Consider the following 20,650-nt stretch of genomic DNA (forward strand, 5'->3'; position numbering starts at 1 on the left):
TAAGCAATTCAATCTTTCTCAAATGCGACATAAGAGGCCTGAACTTGATTAATCTTGAAGGCGCCCATAAGAGTTTGTTCGTTGCGTTACTTTTTAGGTTGGTAAGTCAAGGCAGTGTAGTCGAGAAAGAAGTATGAAGCAATTGTAAAGCAAACGGTTTGAGGAAAACATATGATATTTACAAGGAGATTAAGATAACAAAGGGTCACATATCTCTTCGGTGTAATAGATAAAGGGAAATGAATCATGTGGAGGAATAAGGGACCCGACATCGCAATTGGACTTTGAGTTCAAGAACGGAACCATGCGTTGATGAGGTGCCTGTAGAACGTAATCGTTGCGGGTCACAGGAACAAGAAAGTCATGCTTCTGGTTCGTAGTTACAAAACAAGAGACTTATCAACAAAGTTACGGGAGGTAACGCCGGGGTAGAATCAGATAAACGTGAGACCCGTTTCACAATTAGCCGGACGTCTTAAGTTTCCAGATCGCTGATTAATACAGTACACAAAAGGAAGAAGAGATTCCGACCAATAATTATTTCAGTTACAAGAAAGACATCTAAAATCAGTGTTTACTTCAGTCATTAATCGGATAGGTAAAAAGAGAAAAACTATTGGTGGGATTTGTAAATTACGAAAAAACGGTACATAACCTAAGGAGCCATAAGATATTCAGAAGTTGGAATGGAACTACAGAGACACGTAGTTTGCAACGTCCACAAGACCCAAGGGAAATAACAAAAATGAAAAGCCGAGAAGTAATGTAAGACGAGACTATAACTTATAATACCGTTGCGAAAATGGAGAATGTCATTGCGCCCTGGCTGCCTGGTGCCTTAAACGAGAATGAACTGTACGAATTGTACATGAGTGAACCATTAAAACAAGAGAGCACGGGTTCAGACTCAGACAAGAATTTCATGTTCCAATGAATCTCATGAGCCAATATATCTAGAAAAAGAACGGATCTTGTTTCCATAGTATGAGAATTTTTGGTGTGGGTACATCGTAACACAATAAGGATGTCCTTAAAAATCGAAGATATTCTACCCATTCCTTTCCAGATTTGTTCTTTTGAGATAATGTATACTAGGCTTAATTTAACATGTTGCCCAATTTGAGAAATAAATAGTTGTCACATTCCATTACACGAGATAATTTGTAAATTCTCTGAAACAGAACAGAAGCCCTGCGGCTCACGGAGTGATAAAATCCCAATAATCTTAGAAAAATCTTGAATATAGAGTTTTCTTGAAAAGAGTTATTTTCTTAACAGTAAATTGGACTGGAGTCTTTCGTATTTATATTAATATTGTTGAGAATCGAGAAATTATCACCCAAGCACAGACTTAACTGTCAAAGCAACGGTGGAAACAGGTCCACTGAAACAGGGAGAACGCCAGAAACAAGAAACAACAAGCAAGCTGAGGGAAACTGATCGAAATTATACGCGTATTATTCAGCATTTGTTTTTGGCATGACAACAGTTTATAGCGACTCGCAGTGTGCTAACGAATGTGTCTTAGGTTCTGCATGTACCAAGAATTATTGCGGTAATGTACATTGTCATAAGTAAAAAATAAACATTCCTGACCAATTCTGTTATTTCATTGTAACCGAGTTCCGAAGGAAACAGAGTCTGTCAGAAACATAAGTGGAGTGTAGGAAACTATCACTGAAGTAGATGTCTGACGTGAATTAGTTGTATCATTTGGACGAGGTTGCATCTGACATAGAGGAAGAAAACTGAGCTCCGTAACTTAAATGCACCTAGATCCTCATTTGTCATTTCTATAACTATTCAATGCAAACAATTCTGGCAAGACACTCCACATCCTACGCAGCAAAATTACAGATGATTTTATGACAATAACAAACTGCCGGGGAGAAATGATGCTTATATTCTGACAATAACATTAATAAACTAGGACACTTATGACAAATATAACAGATACGACATGTATAACATTATATCCGCAAATCGAAGGTAGCGCTTTGCGTGGGTTATGATGATGAAGCTATAGCAAATATCTTCCTACGATATTACAAGTGTCATTGGGACACATTTCCGATAGTTCAGAAGATATGGATTCGGAAGGACGGCAGTTCGAATAAGTTTCATTCCTTAAGCCGAGAGTGTGGTATGCCTTTAATAATTTCGTTCTCTCATACTCATACTCCGTCCGAACAGGCCTCGTAATGTCCAAAGGCACCGACCGACCGCCATATATTCCTCAACCGATAGCGTCACTGGTTGTGGGTGTGGACGGCTATGTTATCTCCCCCGCCAATTGTCACTTTTCGCGACCGGAGCCGCTGCTTCTCAGTTCTCAGTCAAATAGCCCTCAATTGACCTCACAAGGACTGAGCGCACCCCACTTGCCAACAGCGCTTAGTTAGACCCGGACGGAGACCCATTCAGATGCTAGCCAAGCACGATAGCGCTTAACTTCGGTGATCTGTCGGGAATTGGTGTTACGACTGCAGCAACGCCGTTAGAAGTATCGTCCTCTTATGGACATTAATCCCTAAACTACCTTGTCCTTTTAGTGTCGGTAACAGTCACACAGCGTTTTAAAATTATTACGAATCCGGAAGATGTATCAACAAAAGATGATAACATGTGAGTTGACACAGGTAGGCAACACGACATGGGCAGGAATCGATGTAGTTCCAACTCTAGGTCATAACATGCTACAAGTTCCCTATGTTTCGAGGGATGCTCAGCGTGTTGCCATTCTAACACAGAATACACGTGATTTATAGAAGAATGGTCTCAATCCAACGAAATTCCTATATGTTCAGTACTTTAAGTGAAATACGAATTGTCTTTTTCTTTTGGCTTCATCCAGCACCTACACGTAGTAGGCCTTTAATCAGGATTTGTCTTGTTGGTGGTATAGTCTGGCCACATGCCCTCCCTGTTGTACTCTTCTCTTCTCGGGACACAAGTTGTGTGTACCCCATTAGCTTGCGCTAGTGTCAACAATTTAAAAATGTAACAAAGTGTCCGAAATTAGTGTGAATCGTGTAACTTAGACGGCATGTGAGCATCAGCCCAGAATTCACATAGTCGTGTGTGGGTAACCGCCTAAAAGCGACATACAAGCTGACTGGCACACCAGCTCTCAAGTGTATCTAGAAGACTTTGATTTCATCCGGTCCCAGCCACAAGCTCACCTTTTGATGTGAATCTTCAAGCACGCAGTCATTTCCCCAGGTCTGGAAACAAAAATTTATCTTTGAGGGGCAAAACCAATGAATGAAGATTTTGGGACGAGCAGAAGAAAGTCACGAAATTTTGTAGCAACCGCCTGTCAAAAGAGCTTTGGTGCTCTATCGTGACGAAAAAAATTGTTTTTTGGAAGTTGTGGGCATTTATCCTGAGTAGTTTTTGCGGCATATAAGCATAATAATTATCAAAGACGGTGTTATCTTTGCGTAGTTATTCTATGAGTACCATATCGTGACCATCTTAGAAAACAGTAGCCACGATTTTCCCTACAAATAGAATTAATATTTTTATTGATTTACTGCACTTTTGCCTTCCATTATCCACTCATTCGACTTCTCCATATAATGACGAATTTGTGCGTAATTTACAATTATGGAAGTAGGAGAAATTCACTGTAATGGTCTTTAAAACAAGTCTACACACGCTTGAATAATGTTTATTCGAATTCTTCTTTGGTCAGTGGTTAACAGACGAGGCGACCAATTTTGCAGTATTTCAAAACTAGGCGTAAAATGTATTGAACACGACTTGTAGAGACCACCTCGATTTTAGTGAACTCGCTCATCTCTCATCTGGCGGTCACTGAGTTAGTATAGGCAAGTTCAGCCATAGTCTCGTCGATTGAAGAGGTTTTTGGACGGCACGAGTGCTCAAAATCTTTAAAGGTCAACAATCATCCTTAAATTCTGAAGAATATTTCTTAACCATCGCAAATTATGACCAAGAATCCTTTGATAATGAATTTAATCCTCTTTAATATCCGTTACAATCGAACGTTTTAAAACTATATTTAAACACAGTTCGCTATTAATTTTTCGCATTATTCATGAAAAACTTAACAGATAATTTCCAACTACACACATCTCCAAAACTTGAGAGCGTGCCATTTGAAGATTCATAGTTTCCAGATGCACTACTATTTAGCACACATTCACGACATGTTTGCCTTACATCACGAGCTTTAAAAGTAGCCTTCGAATAATCTTGAAAATATCGTGTTTCCGCTATAATGCCATGACTTGTTACTTCCACTCAAATTTCTAACTCTTAAGTCTTTTAGGATACACACTTGCTACACTAACTGCTAAATGTAGTAGGAACTGTCTGAGTGAATAGTATTTTATTCAGTTGTAGTCGCATATCAGTACTTTGCAGAGTACAGTAGGACATTTTTTTCATAACTTTTACCTGCCTGGTAGTGGTCAATGGTAGCGAGAAATGGATGTGTGAGTAAAGCAAGTCCAGTCGTCATTATGGAAGCTCGTGATTTGCGGAAGATAACAGACACATCAACCTGGGCTCTCCTAACTACAGCTTTCATGATCTCGTGCACGAAGAGGGCAAGCTGAGTTTCACGCGATAGGTATTGGTGTAATTCGCGTTCATTCCTAGAGAGGAGTTCTTCGGTCTCCAAAGCAGCAATCATACGTTTGAATAAAGTGTGTTCCAGAATTCTACACTTAACTGACAGCTTGATACAAAAATGGTTCTGAGCACTATGGGACTTAACATCTGAGGTCATCAGTCCCCTAGAACTTAGAACAACCTAAACCTAACTAACCTAAGGACATCACACACATCCATGCCCGAGGCAGGATTCGAACCTGCGAGCGTAGTGGTCGCGTGATTCCAGACTGAAGTGCCTAGAACCGCTAGGCCACCACGGCCGGCAGCTTGATACATCTATGATTCTGTGAATATGTCTTGCAATGCCTCGTAAAACGTTGAACCTGCATCATTTTTTCATTCCTGTGTGAATTAATTAAGTGTTAATATATTTTATTAACTGTTGCCTGAAGACGTACAAAGCACTAGTAATTAGCACCATAACAGCCATGTCCGCTTCCATTTTACACAACCCTCTCTTGTATTTCTTACGAACACAAACTTCGTTGCCTGCAGATACTGCCACCAACTGTTACTTAACGGAGACAAACAGGTGACTCACCGGAAAATATGATAGCTGACGATGCCCCCATGACACCAAAGAAGGGTCCGTAGATGGGGTTCTCCTCTGGCAGCTCCGACGACGACATCTTCGCTGTGTTAGGTCTTCAGAAAAAAGACGTGAAGCAGAGGAAACCCACCAGCTATGGCGGCTGACTGTTCAAGAGTGATCACTGGAAATCTGTAGACGATATCGACACAGGACGTATTCACGTGACGCACAGAAAATTTCGAGTGTATCTGGTACCATACTCGATGCTTATTGGTCGCTGCAACACTCGAATTAAGCTGCGAGCGAATGGGGGGAGAGATTTCGCGGAGAGTCCTGCGCGTCGGGTTCTGAGATAAAAACATTATCGGTCGTGCGATATCACCTGTCCTCTTGTAATGTCTCTGCTGTCCCGTGAATCGACCGCTGTGACGCTGATACCATCCAGACATGTGTAACAGATCTGTTAGCGGCCACTACACTACTTTAACAGACCCGTTTCTTCTTCGAAATACACGTCTTTGCTAAATCACACAAATTCGAAGTACAGCGAAAAACATATTTAGCAATTTTCGTTACATTTATTCCGCTTGCAACGGGCCTCACAGTAGCGAAGATGAAGACGTGCTGATGGCTCTTAAGGTATGCCCTTCAGAGCCCATGTTTTCTGGAAACTTTTTCTTGTTTTGGTGCAAACTACCTCCTCCCAAAATATGGAAAGCAAACTGCTTGCAATAGAAGAAATTTTTTTCGCAGTAAGGGAAAGTAAGGCAGAACTAGGGACCTTAAGGTTTAATCCATATAAATTATTTTCACTGATCAATATGTCCGCAAATTACGATTTGTCAGATCTCTTACATATTCAACAAAATGATACTAGTTAGGTTTCAGCTTAGAATAAAACAACTCAGCATGAAAAATAATAACCTCGATAGGTGCAAAATATCAAATTTTGTCTCACCAATGGGGTAAAATAGTGTACCCATTTAAATGGATGAAAAAAAAACTTGAAAACGGGAAAAAGTTTTATTCTATGGCTTTATGTAAACATATAAATAGTCTTAAAATTGCTACCAGGGGATGAAATTATTCTGACTGACGAAAATTTTTTTAACAAGGAATCTAAAGTTTAAAAATTATACACTAATATTGATAAAATTTCTCAATAATTGGGCCTACTAGAAAAATAAAAACACATGTTATTAAGGACAGAAATCGCAGATGAAGTATTTGTCTTCTTATTCAGCGTTGGAACATTGTCCTTGAGCCTAGCAACAAGGTAGACGCTGTGTTCATCCCTCCTTCGATAATGAGTATGAATATAACCCATGATTAAGATGCATGCTTCGTTGGGTCTTCTTCGCCTGATGAAATCGGAGAATCTTGTTTTTTCAATATTTTTGTTTTGAGTCAGTCTAGTTATTCCAACGGTCGTTTTCTATTTTTTCACCCTTTTGGATCTTCCCCACAACAAGTTTTCGGTTTGAGCCTTTCCTTTTTCCCTCTCTCTTTCCTGCTTTTCCTTCAGCTTCCGGTTTTTGTATGGAGAGGAGGTTGGTATTACTGCACTCCTCTTTTCCCTATTGGTGATTTTCTTTGCACTTTCTAGCAGGTCAACCTTTGGAGGCTGTATTAGAAGCTTTACTGGCACAGAGTATGACGAAGTCGTACCAGATGTTTCAACAACCACAACCAATCCGTCCGATGTCATTTCCGGAGTCCCAGGAACACCTACCAATTAATTTTGTGGTTCGCGAAATTTTTCGGTTCTAGAATGCTGAGAAACTTTTTCCAATCCATGGCAGTCTGATGCGGCAACCAATGGTAAAAATATAGAAGGTCGGGACTAAAATTTACGTTAACTTGGAGTTTCTTATAAACGCTTTGGACACTATTTTTTCTCAAATGTCAGCGATCCTGCAACGTAGTGAAATTTATTATTTGGTGAATAATAATAGTAATATCACAGAAATAAGGAAAGCTAATACTTAAACGACAGGAAATACGACACCGCACAATGTTTTCTTTTTTTTTCCAAATTTTGATCACGGAGGTTTCCTACTGAGACATATGCATGCACGGGATCCTGTGTGCATAACAAATTTTGCCACTAAGTCTGAAGAAGCTTTGTGCAAAGCGAAACACGTCCCTGGAGGATAAATAAGACCAGAAGTGCTGTTTTTCAACCAAGACTGTCTGTTCTTTCAGAACATAGAGAAACGACCATCCTCCGTAGCCGAGGTCGCTAGCACACGCCTGTGTGGTGGCGCTCGACTCGGAGGCAAGCCGGTCCGAATCTTGGCGGTGGATGAAATTTTCATTGCCAGTATTTGGCCGGCAGGAGGAGGAGAGGTCGTGGCGTGAAGTTTCTGGTCACCAGACCTTGTACCAGTGCCCTCGTTTAAAGACCAAACCTTTCCGCAGCGTCTCATGTGACGCTGTTGATGGTGACCCATCCGTAGGATGGGGTTGTTAAGCTCTCCGAGGGGAGTACGCTACGTGCCGTCACTCGGTTTCATACTCTTCCTTCTCCCAACATCTCCAATACGAACGTGCCACTACTCTACACACGCACACACACACACACACACACACACACACACACACACACACTCACACACACACCCTTTACAGGCACCTACACTTAAGAGATACACTTACAAACACCATACTTCGCGAAGGAAAGGTACCTGCGGTCGCGAAGGACAGGGAAAACCTTTCTGATTCGGCGGCTGATCCTGCCTTTCAGGGTCCTCCAGCCATTCATGGCATGCGACTTTACTGAGAAACTCTGTCTCGGAACATAGAGACTCGAGGAAGGTCATCTTGAAATGTCTCAGCGAGTGATACTTCCTCTTGTGGTTATCTTTTTTATTTTTAAGTGCGGAGCACAACTGTGATATCCCGGTTTCGCCCAACTTGATGTACCCGGGTTTCCCGCACAGTGCAAAATTGAACAAAACAGAGCTCTGGAAAGTTGCAATTCGCAGTATGTTCATCATACAAACATTTAAATATAGTAAGAACATTCTTAGGCTAACGGCATGCCGCAGTGGTAACAACGGTTCCCGTCAGATCACCGAAGTAAAGCGCTGTCGGCCGAGCGCTGTTGAAAAGCGGCATGCACTCAGCCCTTGTGACGCCAACTGAGGAGTCAAGTAAACTGACATACGGCCGGGAGAGCGCTGTGCTGGCCACATGCCCCTCCATATGCGCATCCATTGACGCCCGTGGTTGAGGATGGCACGGCGGCCGGTCGGTACCGTTGGGCCTTCATAGCCTGTTCGGACGGGGTTTAGGTTTTAAAAACATGCTTAGTCGGATCGATTACTTACCTATTTCTTATCCGATCACGTTTCTCCTCAAAACACTGCTCCAAGAGGAGCCAACATCGAAGAATTAAAAAAGTCTTCAAGGAAAAGGAAGAGGCATCCGCTAATGACGATTATGTACGACTCCCCGAAATGGCGGCTGATAGTAGTTCCGAGAACCATCGATCCAATGTCAGCATTAATCACAGAGATCTGCAGGTACCCGATCGGACCTTCATACTCGGTTTTACCCAACTCTCTCTGAAATTCTCATAGCTCTTAACGTACGCATTTTAAAGCCCATGTTTACTAGACTTTTTTCCTTCGAATGATTACTCCTGTCATATACCTAAATATTGACCATTCCTCCTGTGGCACCCTGTATGTGAAGAAATGTAGAGACTTGAGCTGAATGGACTGCCATGGAGAAATGCATTAAACTAGTCTTCGGACTGAATACTGCAAAAACAACGACTTATATTCACAGTAAGTACTCGTACATAGATTTGACGAAAACGACTCAATAATTGTAGCCTTTATCGATAAAATGATTTCTAGAAGATATCCTGCTCAGAACTGTAGCCGTCTCTGGCAATGGCGGATGCATGAACATTGACAAAGATTTGCCAATGGCAACAAAACCTCTTTCCCAGCTGTCTGTCACTGCCAAAAGTTAAATGACAGCTGCTTATAAAGCAGATAATTAATATCTGACGCCATGTTTCAACGTGAATCTCGCAGAAAAATCTACCCGAAAAAAGACAGTGACCGTTAGGGGCGGGGTTTTGTTCAGTATCATCACGAACTTCAACTATGTACTAGGAATACCGAGCACATTGTACAGGGTTGCCAAAATGACGCTATCCCAATAATTATTTTCGACATATCGTAACAACGTCAAAAACATGACTCTGAGCACTATGGGACTTAACATCTGAGGTCATCAGTCCCCTAGAACTTAGAACTAATTAAACCTAACTTACCTAAGGACATCACACACATCCATTCCCGAGGCAGGATTCGAACCTGCGACCGTAGCGGTCGCGCGGTTCCAGACTGAAGCGCCTAGAACCGCTCGGCCCCACCGGCCGGCAACGTCAAAAACTACTGACAGAAGACAGCTGACGTTTTAGATGTTTTGAGCAAAATGGGGTTACAACACACTCCAAAGACACAATCTTGGACGAAATTCATGATGTGTTCTGTGAATAAATATCAGCAAAGGCAAAGAAATCTTCAACATCGTCCGGTGTCTGCCCTTCTGATTTCTAGATTTTTACCTGTCGGCAAGTTAAGGATATGTTGTACTCAAATAATCCCCCCCATACTGGAAAAACTGTAGCATCATGCTGGAAGACGGGAGTGAGGGGGAGGTTTGGTGCTCGTAGCTAGGAGGGATGAGGAAGTGAGATCAATCTTTCGGGGAGATGTTACTGAGCATGCGAAATTGTTTGACACACTACGAGAATGATCACGTAACGCATCTCTTGCATAAACAATTCGAACTTCTTACACTAGAGGTTCATGTCCCATAATTTTCCTGATAGTGGATTTCTGCTTAGCGTGTCTTGCAAGGGCTAATATATCGCTGTAACACTATACGTTGTTCCATTTCAGCTGAGGTGAGAAAAGTCACGGGATACCTCCAAATATTTTGCCGGACTTCCTGTTGTCCGGCTCAGTGCAGCAACTCGACGTGGCATGGACTCAACAAGTCGTTGGTAGCCCCCTACCGAAATACTGAACCATGCTGCCTCTATTGCTGTTAATAATTGTGAAAGTATTGCCGGTGCTGGATTTTGTTCGCAAACTGACCTCTCAATTATGTCATAGAATTGTTCGATGGGATTCACGTTGGGTCATCTGGGTTGCCATAATTTTCGCTCGAATTGTTCAGAATATTCTTCAAACCAGTAGCGAATAATGGTGATCCAGTGAGAATTCCATCGTTGTTTGGGAACATAAAGTCCATAAATGTCTGTAAAGGTCTCAAATAGCCAAACATAAGAATTTTCAGTCAATGGTCAGTTCAGTTGGACCAGAGGACCCAGTCCATTACATTTAAACACAGTCCACACCATTAGAGGGTCACCAGCAGCTTGCACAGTGCCTTGTTGAGAACTAGGGCCCATGGCTTCGTAGGGTCTGTGCTACACTCGAACCCAATCATCAGCTGTTACCAAATAAAATCGGGACTCATCTGACCAGACGATGGTTTTCCAGTCGTCTTGGCTCCAACCGATATGGTCACGACCCCAGCAGAGGCGCTGCAGGCGATGTCGTGCTGTTAGCAAAGGCACTCGCGTCGGTCGTCTTTTGCCACAGGCCAATCGCCGCACTGTCCTAACGGATGCTTTCGCCGTACATCCCACACTGTTCTTTTTCGGTTATTTCAAGTGGTTTTGCTTGTCTGTTAGCACTGACAACTGGACGCAAACGCTGCTGATCTCGGTTTTTAAGTGATTGACTTGGGCCAGTGCGTTATCAGTGGTGAGAGGTACTGCCAGAAATTTGGTATTCTCGACAGGCCCTTGACACTATGGTTCTCGGGATATAGAATTTCCTAACAATTTCCGAATTGGAATGTCTCATGCGTCTAGCTCCAACTACCATTTCGCGTTCGAAGTCTGTTAATTCCCGTCGCATGGATACAATCACGCCGAAGAGCGTTTCACATGAATCATCTGAGTGCAAATACAACTCCGCCAATGCACTGCCCTTTTATACGTTGTGTACGCGAAGCTACCGCCATCTGTGTATGTGCATAATATTTGTTTTCTATGCCTTTGTCACCTCAGTGTAATATATATGTTCTGACATAGTTGATACTGGCCTACGAAACCTTACTCATTTTATCGAAGTTACTTGAGTGCATTGTGACTTGGTAATCAGTTAGTGTGTAACGGTCCAAGCAGTAGGTCGTCAGCAGACGATGGGAATTACCAATGCAGAAGAAGCCGACATGCTCATGTACCTGTGCACGGTATATTGAAATTAGATAGAACAACACACTGGAGCGCGCGCTCGCACACACACACACACACACACACACACACACACACACACGCATACACATTTTACAGAAAACGTTGCTCTACTACACCTAGTCACCCCATTGTATAAGGAACGATGAACAAGTTTCCAATTAAGGGCGTTGCTGCACCGTATATGTAACGTAGCGCGACTCTAGTGCGGATATGCAGGGTGAACCACATAAAACTGGCACCGCAAATATTTCAGAAGTGGAAAGTACCGTTTGTGTCTGATTTCCGCAGAATGGATTAGTAGTCAGGGACTATACATGTTAGCCAATAAAAAGAGCGAAATAATACTTAGAAAGTGTATTTTTGAACACTTTTTAATGTAACTATGACTATTGACACCAACAGACTAAAAGTAGGGTAAATTAGAATATCTTTGGCGTTTGTTGTGAGAGTGTAGCACGAGTCTTTTACGAGATATCGTATTTTGAAAACTTTTCGCACTGATACTTGTTCGTACCATTCAGCCTGCGTAGTTGCTAGATACGATGTTTTATCTTTGCTTGTGTGTTACTTGAGTGCATTATCGCTTGGTAATCAGTTAGTGTGTAACAGGCCAAGCAGCAGGTCGTGAGCGGACGATGGGATTTACCAATGCAGAAGAAGCCGACATCCTCATGCTGTATGGAGGGTGTAGGAAGAATACAGTTGTTCTAGTACGGTGTGTGCGGCAACATATCCCAATAGACGTCAACCACCTCGGCAATTATTTACCAACCTCTCAACTAGCAGCCCCTAGACGATGTACGACAAGGAGCCAAGTGATGACAGAAGAGGGGGGAATTAGTATTCTTGCTGCTGTTGTAGCTGATCCACACGAGACCTTCCGCGCAATCGTACGAGGAAGTGACGTGTCAGGAAAGTGCCCTACGCAATCTCCATCGACATAAGTTCCATCCCTATCCATCTCTTTCCAGCAAGAGCTACATTGAAACGATTATAAAAATCGTGTTATCTTCTGTACAAGAACATTAAGACAGGATACTCCAGATATACTGAGCATCTTGTTTAGTGATGAAACCACATTTACCAATCAGGGCTAGGTAAAGCGCCGAAAGATGCACTATTGGTCTGTTGACAGCCCTCGTTGGCTTCGTCAGGTGGAACGACAGCGTTCATGGAGCCTAATCGTTTGATGTGGGATAGCGAATCATGAGCTCAAATGCCTGTTTTTTTTCTATTTTCAAAGAAATAATCCGCAGTGGCGGTAGACACTTTTTATTAAAAGTCACTACCTGTTTCGCGCCACTAAAAGGCGCATCCTCAGGTGATAAAGTTCCTTTTTAACAGGTCCTCGACGAAAGGTATCTGCCTGAGAACCACTCCCCGTCATTCACGTTGTGTTGTAAACCAACAGCGCGCCAAAAGTGGTAGTTATTATTTAAAACGAAGGGGATGGCAGAACCGCATCAGCCGGCCGAAGTGGCCGTGCGGTTAAAGGCGCTGCAGTCTGGAACCGCAAGACCGCTACGGTCGCAGGTTCGAATCCTGCCTCGGGCATGGATGTTTGTGATGTCCTTAGGTTAGTTAGGTTTAACTAGTTCTAAGTTCTAGGGGACTAATGACCTCAGCAGTTGAGTCACATAGTGCTCAGAGCCAGAACCGCGTCTGTCTGTCCTCACAGATACGTTCATCGTACGCCCCACATTGATTTCTGCTATTATTTCACTCAGAGTTGCTTGTCTGTTACCACTGACAACTCTACGTAAACGCTGCTGCTTGCGCTGTGAAGTGAATGACGTCGGCCACTGCCTTGTCCAAGGTTCTGCTACCCCCTTCGTTTAGCGTGCTATTTGTTTACAACATAACGTGAAGGATGGGGAGTAGTTCTAAGCCAGTTACCTTTCGGCGACGACCTGTAGAAAAGAAACTTTATCACCTGAGGATGCGTCTTTCAGTGGCATGAAACCGGTCGCGATTTTTAATAAAATGTTTCTACAACCAGTGCTCATTATTTCTTTCAAAATGTGAAAGTTGGACTGCAGTTGGCCGCATTTTAAAATGACATGCCCCCATTTCTCATAGACTGAACACCAAGTGTGCCCAAGCATCACAGTCTTCCACAGATATTAGATGACATTCCTCTACAGATTAGGGGGGACCTCTGGTACCAACATGATGGCTGTCCAGCCCATAAGTAGGGGCCCCTGAGTGCATACCTGCCCCTCATGCAGGCAACCCGCACTAAAAATATGGCCCAGAGTCACCCTTGTCCCCCTACTCCCATAGTGCACGAAGTACTACAGCATGTCTTCAGGAATTGTTTCCAAATCGTTGTATTGACACAGAGGACCTGTACCTTGGCCGACCTGTTCCTCTGATTTCACGCCTGTAGTCTTCTTTCTGTGGGGATAGCTGAAAGACGCTGTCTACAAGGACGTACTAATTACACCCGATGACGTGCGACGACTATTACTGCAGCCTGCTAGGACATCTCCGCTGAAATGCTAGCACATGGGCAGCAGTGTTCCATAGCAGACTGGAAGCGTGTATTGTCGCTGCCAGTGGTCATTTTGAGCGCAACCTGTGATAGTCAGTTGTCTCGTTACTGGTCAGAATCCACATAACTTGTGTTGTTCTTTATTGTGTGCTACCACAGGTATTGTACAAGTGACAGTGTGGGAATTTTCAAGTATGATATCTCGTAAACGACTTGCACTGGAGTCGTGCAACAAACACCACTGATATTCTAGTTTACCCTACTTTCAGACTCTTAATGTCAGTAAGACGGGCCTTGTGACCGAGAGGTTCTAGCCGCTTCATCTGGAACTGCGCTGCTGCTACGGTCGCAGGCTCGAATCCTGCCTCGAGCATGGATGTGTGTGATGTCCTTAGGTTAGTTAGGTTTAAGTAGTTCTAAGTCTAGGGGACTGATGACCTCGCATGTTAAGTCCCATAGTGCTTAGAGCCATTTGAACCATCTTAATGTCAATAGGCATTGTTCTATTTAAAAACGTGTATGTCTGCACTTTCTGTGTATTATTACAATCTATTGATTGACTAACAATACGATCCCCTAACTACCAATACATTCTTCGTAAACCGCTCATTAATGGCACTTTCCATTCTCGCAATATTTGCGGTACAAGTTTTAGGTGATTCGCCTCGCATAATCACCGACTTGTTGGCAAGGGATTAATGTGGCGTTCGTGTCTTTCCGCCGTGGGTGCGGTAAATGCTTAAGGGGAGGTTCACCATCTTTGACCCGAAAAAAGCGTGTTCTTTGAGAATTTTTTTCTCAGGATGTGTTATAGATATCACTCTCAAATTTGTTTAAAATGTTTATTGATATTTCCTCTACAAACTGGAATTTTTGGCCGGAAATGTCGAAGAGCAAAGGCGGAAGTGCCGTCGGAACGAAACAAAATTTCGATGTAGACCTCCACGTGCGGTATGTCAAAGGTCAGCTGGCTCGTCTGAAATCGAAATTGAGTTGACGTTAGCCAATTATATAAGATTCTTTAGGAGTTGTACCTCGGTTAAGTTATTTGGACCATAGGAAACAAAATGGCGGCTATTTGACGAAAATAGGGTTTTTATAATTGATGAATCGGAATAAAAGTGGTACAACTCCTAGACAACTTAGTTAGCTTCGTCGGAAACAAAGAATCATGCCAATCGGTTCAGTAGATTTGAAGTTACTATACCACGCGATAAAAAAAAACGTCATTTCGAGAAAAAAGCGTTTGAAGTTTTGACTACATATAAATGCAATATTATGCAACGTACGTTCAATCTGCTATTCTGGGTCCATAAACTAGTCCTTCCTCTTCCTCGTTCTGCTCGATGTGGGCCATCCTGCGCTGCTCCAGAGCCGCTCGCACGGCCGGTGACAAGCGGTTTTCGGCCGCTTGAATCCGGTGGTCGTCTGAATGCTTGGCGAACTGCGTCGAATAGAGTCCCAGGGTGACGTTCATCGTTGTAGTGGTCTTCTGAATTGCTGAATACCCTTCTTTGAAGCTGCTCACTGCCAGGAAAGTCTCATCTCCACAGTCTTCGCATCAGAATGCAAATGCTTGGGGGCTAACTTCCAAACACACGCGTTCAAACTTCCATTTGAATATTGTGTGTTTCCTCCCAAGCACCGGTACAATAACGCATCCTACGAAAGAAAAAAAACTGGTGCTTGAAAAAGGCCAATTTCAGGCAGGTGCATTTTTTTCTTTTTTCATCCGTGGATAACAAACATTTCCGTTACGTATTCGGAAAAATCGTTTCAGGGGTGTATTGTAAACACTTTTATGGATCCAAAACTGCAATTATAAAAAACGATTTTTTTGAACCAAAAGATAGTAAACCTCCCCTTAAATGTGAATTATGACGACGTTATTACCAGATGCAACCAAACAGCACCAATGTGCTGTTTTTCTTTCCTGTTTACATCGGTAGACACCCATCGGAGAATGAAGAATGTGTTTGGGCAATTAAGGCGGAACGTCTGTGAAAACTGCGACAACGGGTGCTGCTGCTTCATGATAACGCACGTCCTCATATCGCAGATTAACGCACAAGTTACGCCAGCTCAAATGGGTGACACTCGAACACCCGCCCTGTAGTCCTTATCCCTCCCCATGCGAATATTGCGCCTTCGGTCCCTTAAAAAAGGCCTTGAAGGGTCGACGATTCCTGCCGGACGAGGATCTGCAGCAGGAAATTACAGCCTTCTTCACGCAACTGTTATTAAACGGTTATCTCCAGTCGGCGCGACGATTGCCTCAATGCTCGCAACGAATTTGCCTTATTGGCGTACCGATTGTTGACTGTACTGCCTTCGAATGGAAACTTTTTGATTGACCCTTGTACTTCATCATGGGCCTAACCATAGTGAAAAGGATGGAGTATGCAGCAAGGTGAAGTAAAGATGAGACATGTTCACCTCATGGAAAAACTGCTCACATTTTGGCGCAGCGGCTCCAATGGAGACGGACCGATTGTTGACTGTACTGCCTTCGAACTGAAACTTTTTGATTGCCCCTTGTACTTCATCATGGGCCTAACTAACCATAGTGAAAAGACTGGAGTATGCAGCAAGTAAAGATGAGACGTTCACCTCATGGAAAAACTGCTCACATTTTGACGCGGCGGCTCCAATGGTGACGGACCGAGACGAGTGCGTAATTGCCCTTTTAACAACCGGACGATGGCGTCCTTATGACTTCGCCATTCAAACTTTTCTTTTTCGCAGGTCTCCGACCACCTGGCTCCGGATACCAAATCGAGAGGGGATGACTTTCAGGAACCAGCCGTCAATATTGTGTGCTGTACCTTTGGCGCCAGATTGTTGGGAATTTTCAGTTAATGTTTAATTTGACACGGTGCGTGGAGCTGTGAATAGACATCGTGTTGACGTTTTCATTTTCTCTCGATCGGCAATATGTTGAATTGTGAAATGTGTTTTCTCATACAGCAATAAAAGTAAGAAGGCATTCCATCTCATAAATCAAAAAATTCTTCAAGATATAACTAGCGATCCTCATCACCATCCTAGATTTCACTGTTTATTTATCAGCTAAGAATCTGCGACTTGTGGAGAAGATAAGCAATGGGACATCGTGACGTCTAAGGAAGAGGTGAAATAAGCAGCTATCTTAGGGTAGCAGCTTGTAGTTTATCTGACTTTGCTTTCCAAATGGAACGTCACAGAGGGAAGAATTTGGTGCTAGTAGGGAGCAACTTCGTGTTAGTAGGGAACAGCTGGGTGTTAGTAGGGAGCAACTTGGTTTTAGCATGGCCAGCGCAGTAATGTGTTGCGGTAGAAACTTCTCTTGCAGTGAAAATAACTGCGAGATACTCCACGGAAACAGTGACCTAAGAGAATAAAACGGTTGTAGATGGTATGCCAGCAGCGCGTCTTCAGGTTTTGTACAGGTCTTTTTTTTACGCTAAACGCCTTTATCTTGTTTCAATGTATTTTATTTGCTGCAGACGCGTTTGGCCTTTTACATTAACGCATCTTTTGTGGATTTCATCTTTAATAATACAATTTTGGTTTTATACTCGGTATGTGTTCATTAAAACATAGTTCAAGTTCTAATTTTTACGTAAATTGATTACTACCTGGAGCTATTCGGTTTTCCCAACGAAATCTACCTTTCCTCTCGTCTAGTCAGAGGGTAGAGTAATTTGAAACAGCAGTAGCAGATTTTCTTACGCTAACTGTGATTTCTGTCATAGCTGTGTGATCACTTGATGTCTATTTTCTTATTCGTTTATGTAACGGTTACCAACATATTTGAAGTACAGGATGTAAACCTAACGGCTGTTCGTTTCTGTTGTCTTTCTGTATGTGCGTGCAGGAAAGCGTGTGTGTGTGTATGTATGTGGGTGGGCGCGTGTTTATTTCCAAGATATTTGGAAGGACGGGATTCTGTTCAGTCAGGGAGGTAGTAGAAATTTGAATGTCAAAGAGTGGGTAAACTGATTTGTGTGTTGAGATGATAAATTTTTGGTTTGATCATGAATTTAATCATCTGAAAACCTAATATATTCTCTAGAAGAACGCTAACGCTTTTTCAGCCTCGTTGTCTCGCTCCCGGTACACTTCACTACCGATCAGATTAAATTAATTATCAGGTGCTCCCGCTCAGTATAAATGTGGTGAGGTAACCACGTCCGTAGCTTCTTAATGGATAGTTCCATTAGGATATTTGTTTTGCTTTTAACAAAGAAAAAGATAACATTTTTGAGTATTTCAGTAATTTCTCTGTGGGTTGCCAGGGTTGGAGTTAGAGTGAAGCACTTCTTCCATAGCTATTTACCTACTTTATATAGTGTTGGTAGGAATCTGGACCGAATTAAATTTATGATTAAACTGCTTTAGACAACCCACGTGGAAAAGTCGAATGGTTGAAGAGGTAATTATACGTGTAATGCATAGTAAGAGGAAAAAAGCTCAGAATACGTTCGTAAAAACGTTGAAAATATGCTTATTACACCATCTTACACTAGAGCATAGCGCCCGCCCAGTTGCAGCGAGTAACTGGCAAAAGTGAGAAGAAGTTGCGTACCGCACAGAGCTCTGTCGTAATGGAGAATGTACAAGATGTTTTAAATCTTTCATAACAGCAGTACATATAAGCTCAGCGAGAAAACACAGTGTTCAGGTCATATTTGCCATCGACATGAAGAAATGAGCAGGCGCACAGGTGTCACATTGTGCAGCAAAGCTGTCTGAGGTCCCCACATTGATTTCAGATAATATAATCAGGAAAAGCTTTAAGCTCAGCACGACTCTATACCCGTGGACTCCTATTTCACACTATGTGACCCTGATCAATTTCGAGTTAGACTCATAGGCTATGCTTCGTCGTTCGTTCGAACAAGTTCTAGCAAAACCGTTTCTGAATAAATAATAAAATGCACAATCTAATTTAATGTAATCCAAGTAACTCATTGTTCTTCTGAAGAAGATACCTCTAGCGGTATCTAAACCAGGGTCAAGTCTAAAAATAAATAAAAATCGGAACTGACTGGCTGTGTACTTTATTAAATGAATAAATTTCAACTTATTTGCAAGGAAACAGCAAAATGAACACAATAAAATAGCTTCACAGGAGATACTTGCAACACCCCTCTACTCTGCCGCTCCCTATCGCCTGCGATGCCTCCCTCCCCCATCCTGCTCATCCAATTCTGAGTGATGCAGGACGAAGAGCCCCATACACTTTCTCGCTCAGACGTGCCGGAAACTTAGCGGTAAAGACTAATAAACTACAGCGCAACACAGTTACCTCAGTGATAGGCAAGCCGTCAGGCAACAACACACGCGTACTGTAAGGATGTGCGATGTGGTGAAAGGAGTGAAAAGCTTTATCAGCGCTATTTTTTTCAGTAAATTGTGAACTTCATGACTCTATTTGGGGTCCAGCACTGTACTTCCTACTCATGGCCTAGGAGCCCTGTGTGACCTCTTGAGCCGGCCGGTGTGGCCGTGCGGTTCTAGGCGCTTCAGTCTGAAACCGCGTGAACGCTACGGTCGCAGGTTCGAATCCTGCCTCGGGCATGGATGTGTGTGAAGTCCTTAGGTTAGTTAGGTTTAAGTAGTTCTAAGTTCTAGGGGACTGATGACCACAGATGTTAAGTCCCATAGTGCTCAGAGCCATTGGAACCATTTTTTTTTACCACTTGACGCTATTTCCTTCAGGTAGGCCAACGGTATACTGTATTTCATGCAAAAGTTTGCTCGCCCAGTTGCATATAGTACGGACGGGTATCAGTTACTGTACACCAAGGCTAATTTAATTTATAACAACAATTTATTCATAATAAAAAAACTGGGAATCATGCATAGCCTCTGAGCTCTCTGCCTGTAATTCCAACCTTTTTTATGAAACTTTATTCTTTCTTTTTAATGCTAACGTTTTTGTGGTAACGGCTTAGTGCCGCCGAAGATGGACGACGCACTAATTCTAGAAGTTAGCATGCTCTAGTGGCAGTCGTTGGTCACCAGGATTCAAGACTGTAGTCGCTCTGTTATGGCATACCACTAGTAGCGTAACTACGAAACTGTAATTTTATTTACGCTAGTCAAGACTGAACGACGTTCTTGTTCAACTGTGCTGAATATCTGCAAGTAGCAAGAGTTGTTAAACATTCAGCATAAGACAGAAACGTGATGCTGTGTCTTAGAAACAGCTCCATCGGCGTGAAACGGGTATTTGTATCATCCTGACCTTTGATCAGAGACTTTACATTCGTCTCCCCACATCCTAGTCAAGCCATATATGTGAAAAGTGCACTTGCATTGTGCTATCATCTACGGAGCCTCAATTAGCGATTGTGAGCTAGAAAGTGGGTATAATTTGGGATATTGGTGGTTCTCTGCAAGCACACGCGACTTGCGTGTCCCCTCTGCATACTCCTGTCATACGAAGTCGCGCTAAATTGTTTCCCGTATCGCGAGGACACGCTACGTTAGTGTAACTGTGTGTTACCTAAGACACTTGCGGGCTGTCACAGATGCATCACCAAAAGAGTTACTTTCCCCTCTATAAGATCAATTTTTTTCGACTGAGGCGGATGAAAATCAAGCTCTCCATGATAAACATCGTTTTTATCTTATCAGAGCTGATGCTTTCTTTGTCACAGTCCATCTGTCAATTATGCCTCGTCTCTCTTAAAGTCTT

At 42.8% G+C, this 20,650-nt stretch overlaps 1 protein-coding gene across 1 annotated transcript in view; it reads right to left on the reverse strand.

The window, feature by feature from the left end:
* Positions 1–5,310, reverse strand: part of LOC124805221 (V-type proton ATPase 16 kDa proteolipid subunit c-like) — a 46,928-nt gene extending 41,618 nt beyond the window's left edge. The window contains exon 1 of the mRNA XM_047265722.1: positions 5,186–5,310. Coding sequence (XP_047121678.1) covers positions 5,186–5,273 — 88 coding nt within the window. The 5' untranslated portion in view covers positions 5,274–5,310. The remainder of the gene's footprint in view (positions 1–5,185) is intronic.
* Positions 5,311–20,650: the final 15,340 nt, after the last annotated feature.

This window comes from Schistocerca piceifrons, chromosome 7 (assembly GCF_021461385.2).
Source record: "Schistocerca piceifrons isolate TAMUIC-IGC-003096 chromosome 7, iqSchPice1.1, whole genome shotgun sequence".
Taxonomy (NCBI): domain Eukaryota; kingdom Metazoa; phylum Arthropoda; class Insecta; order Orthoptera; family Acrididae; genus Schistocerca; species Schistocerca piceifrons.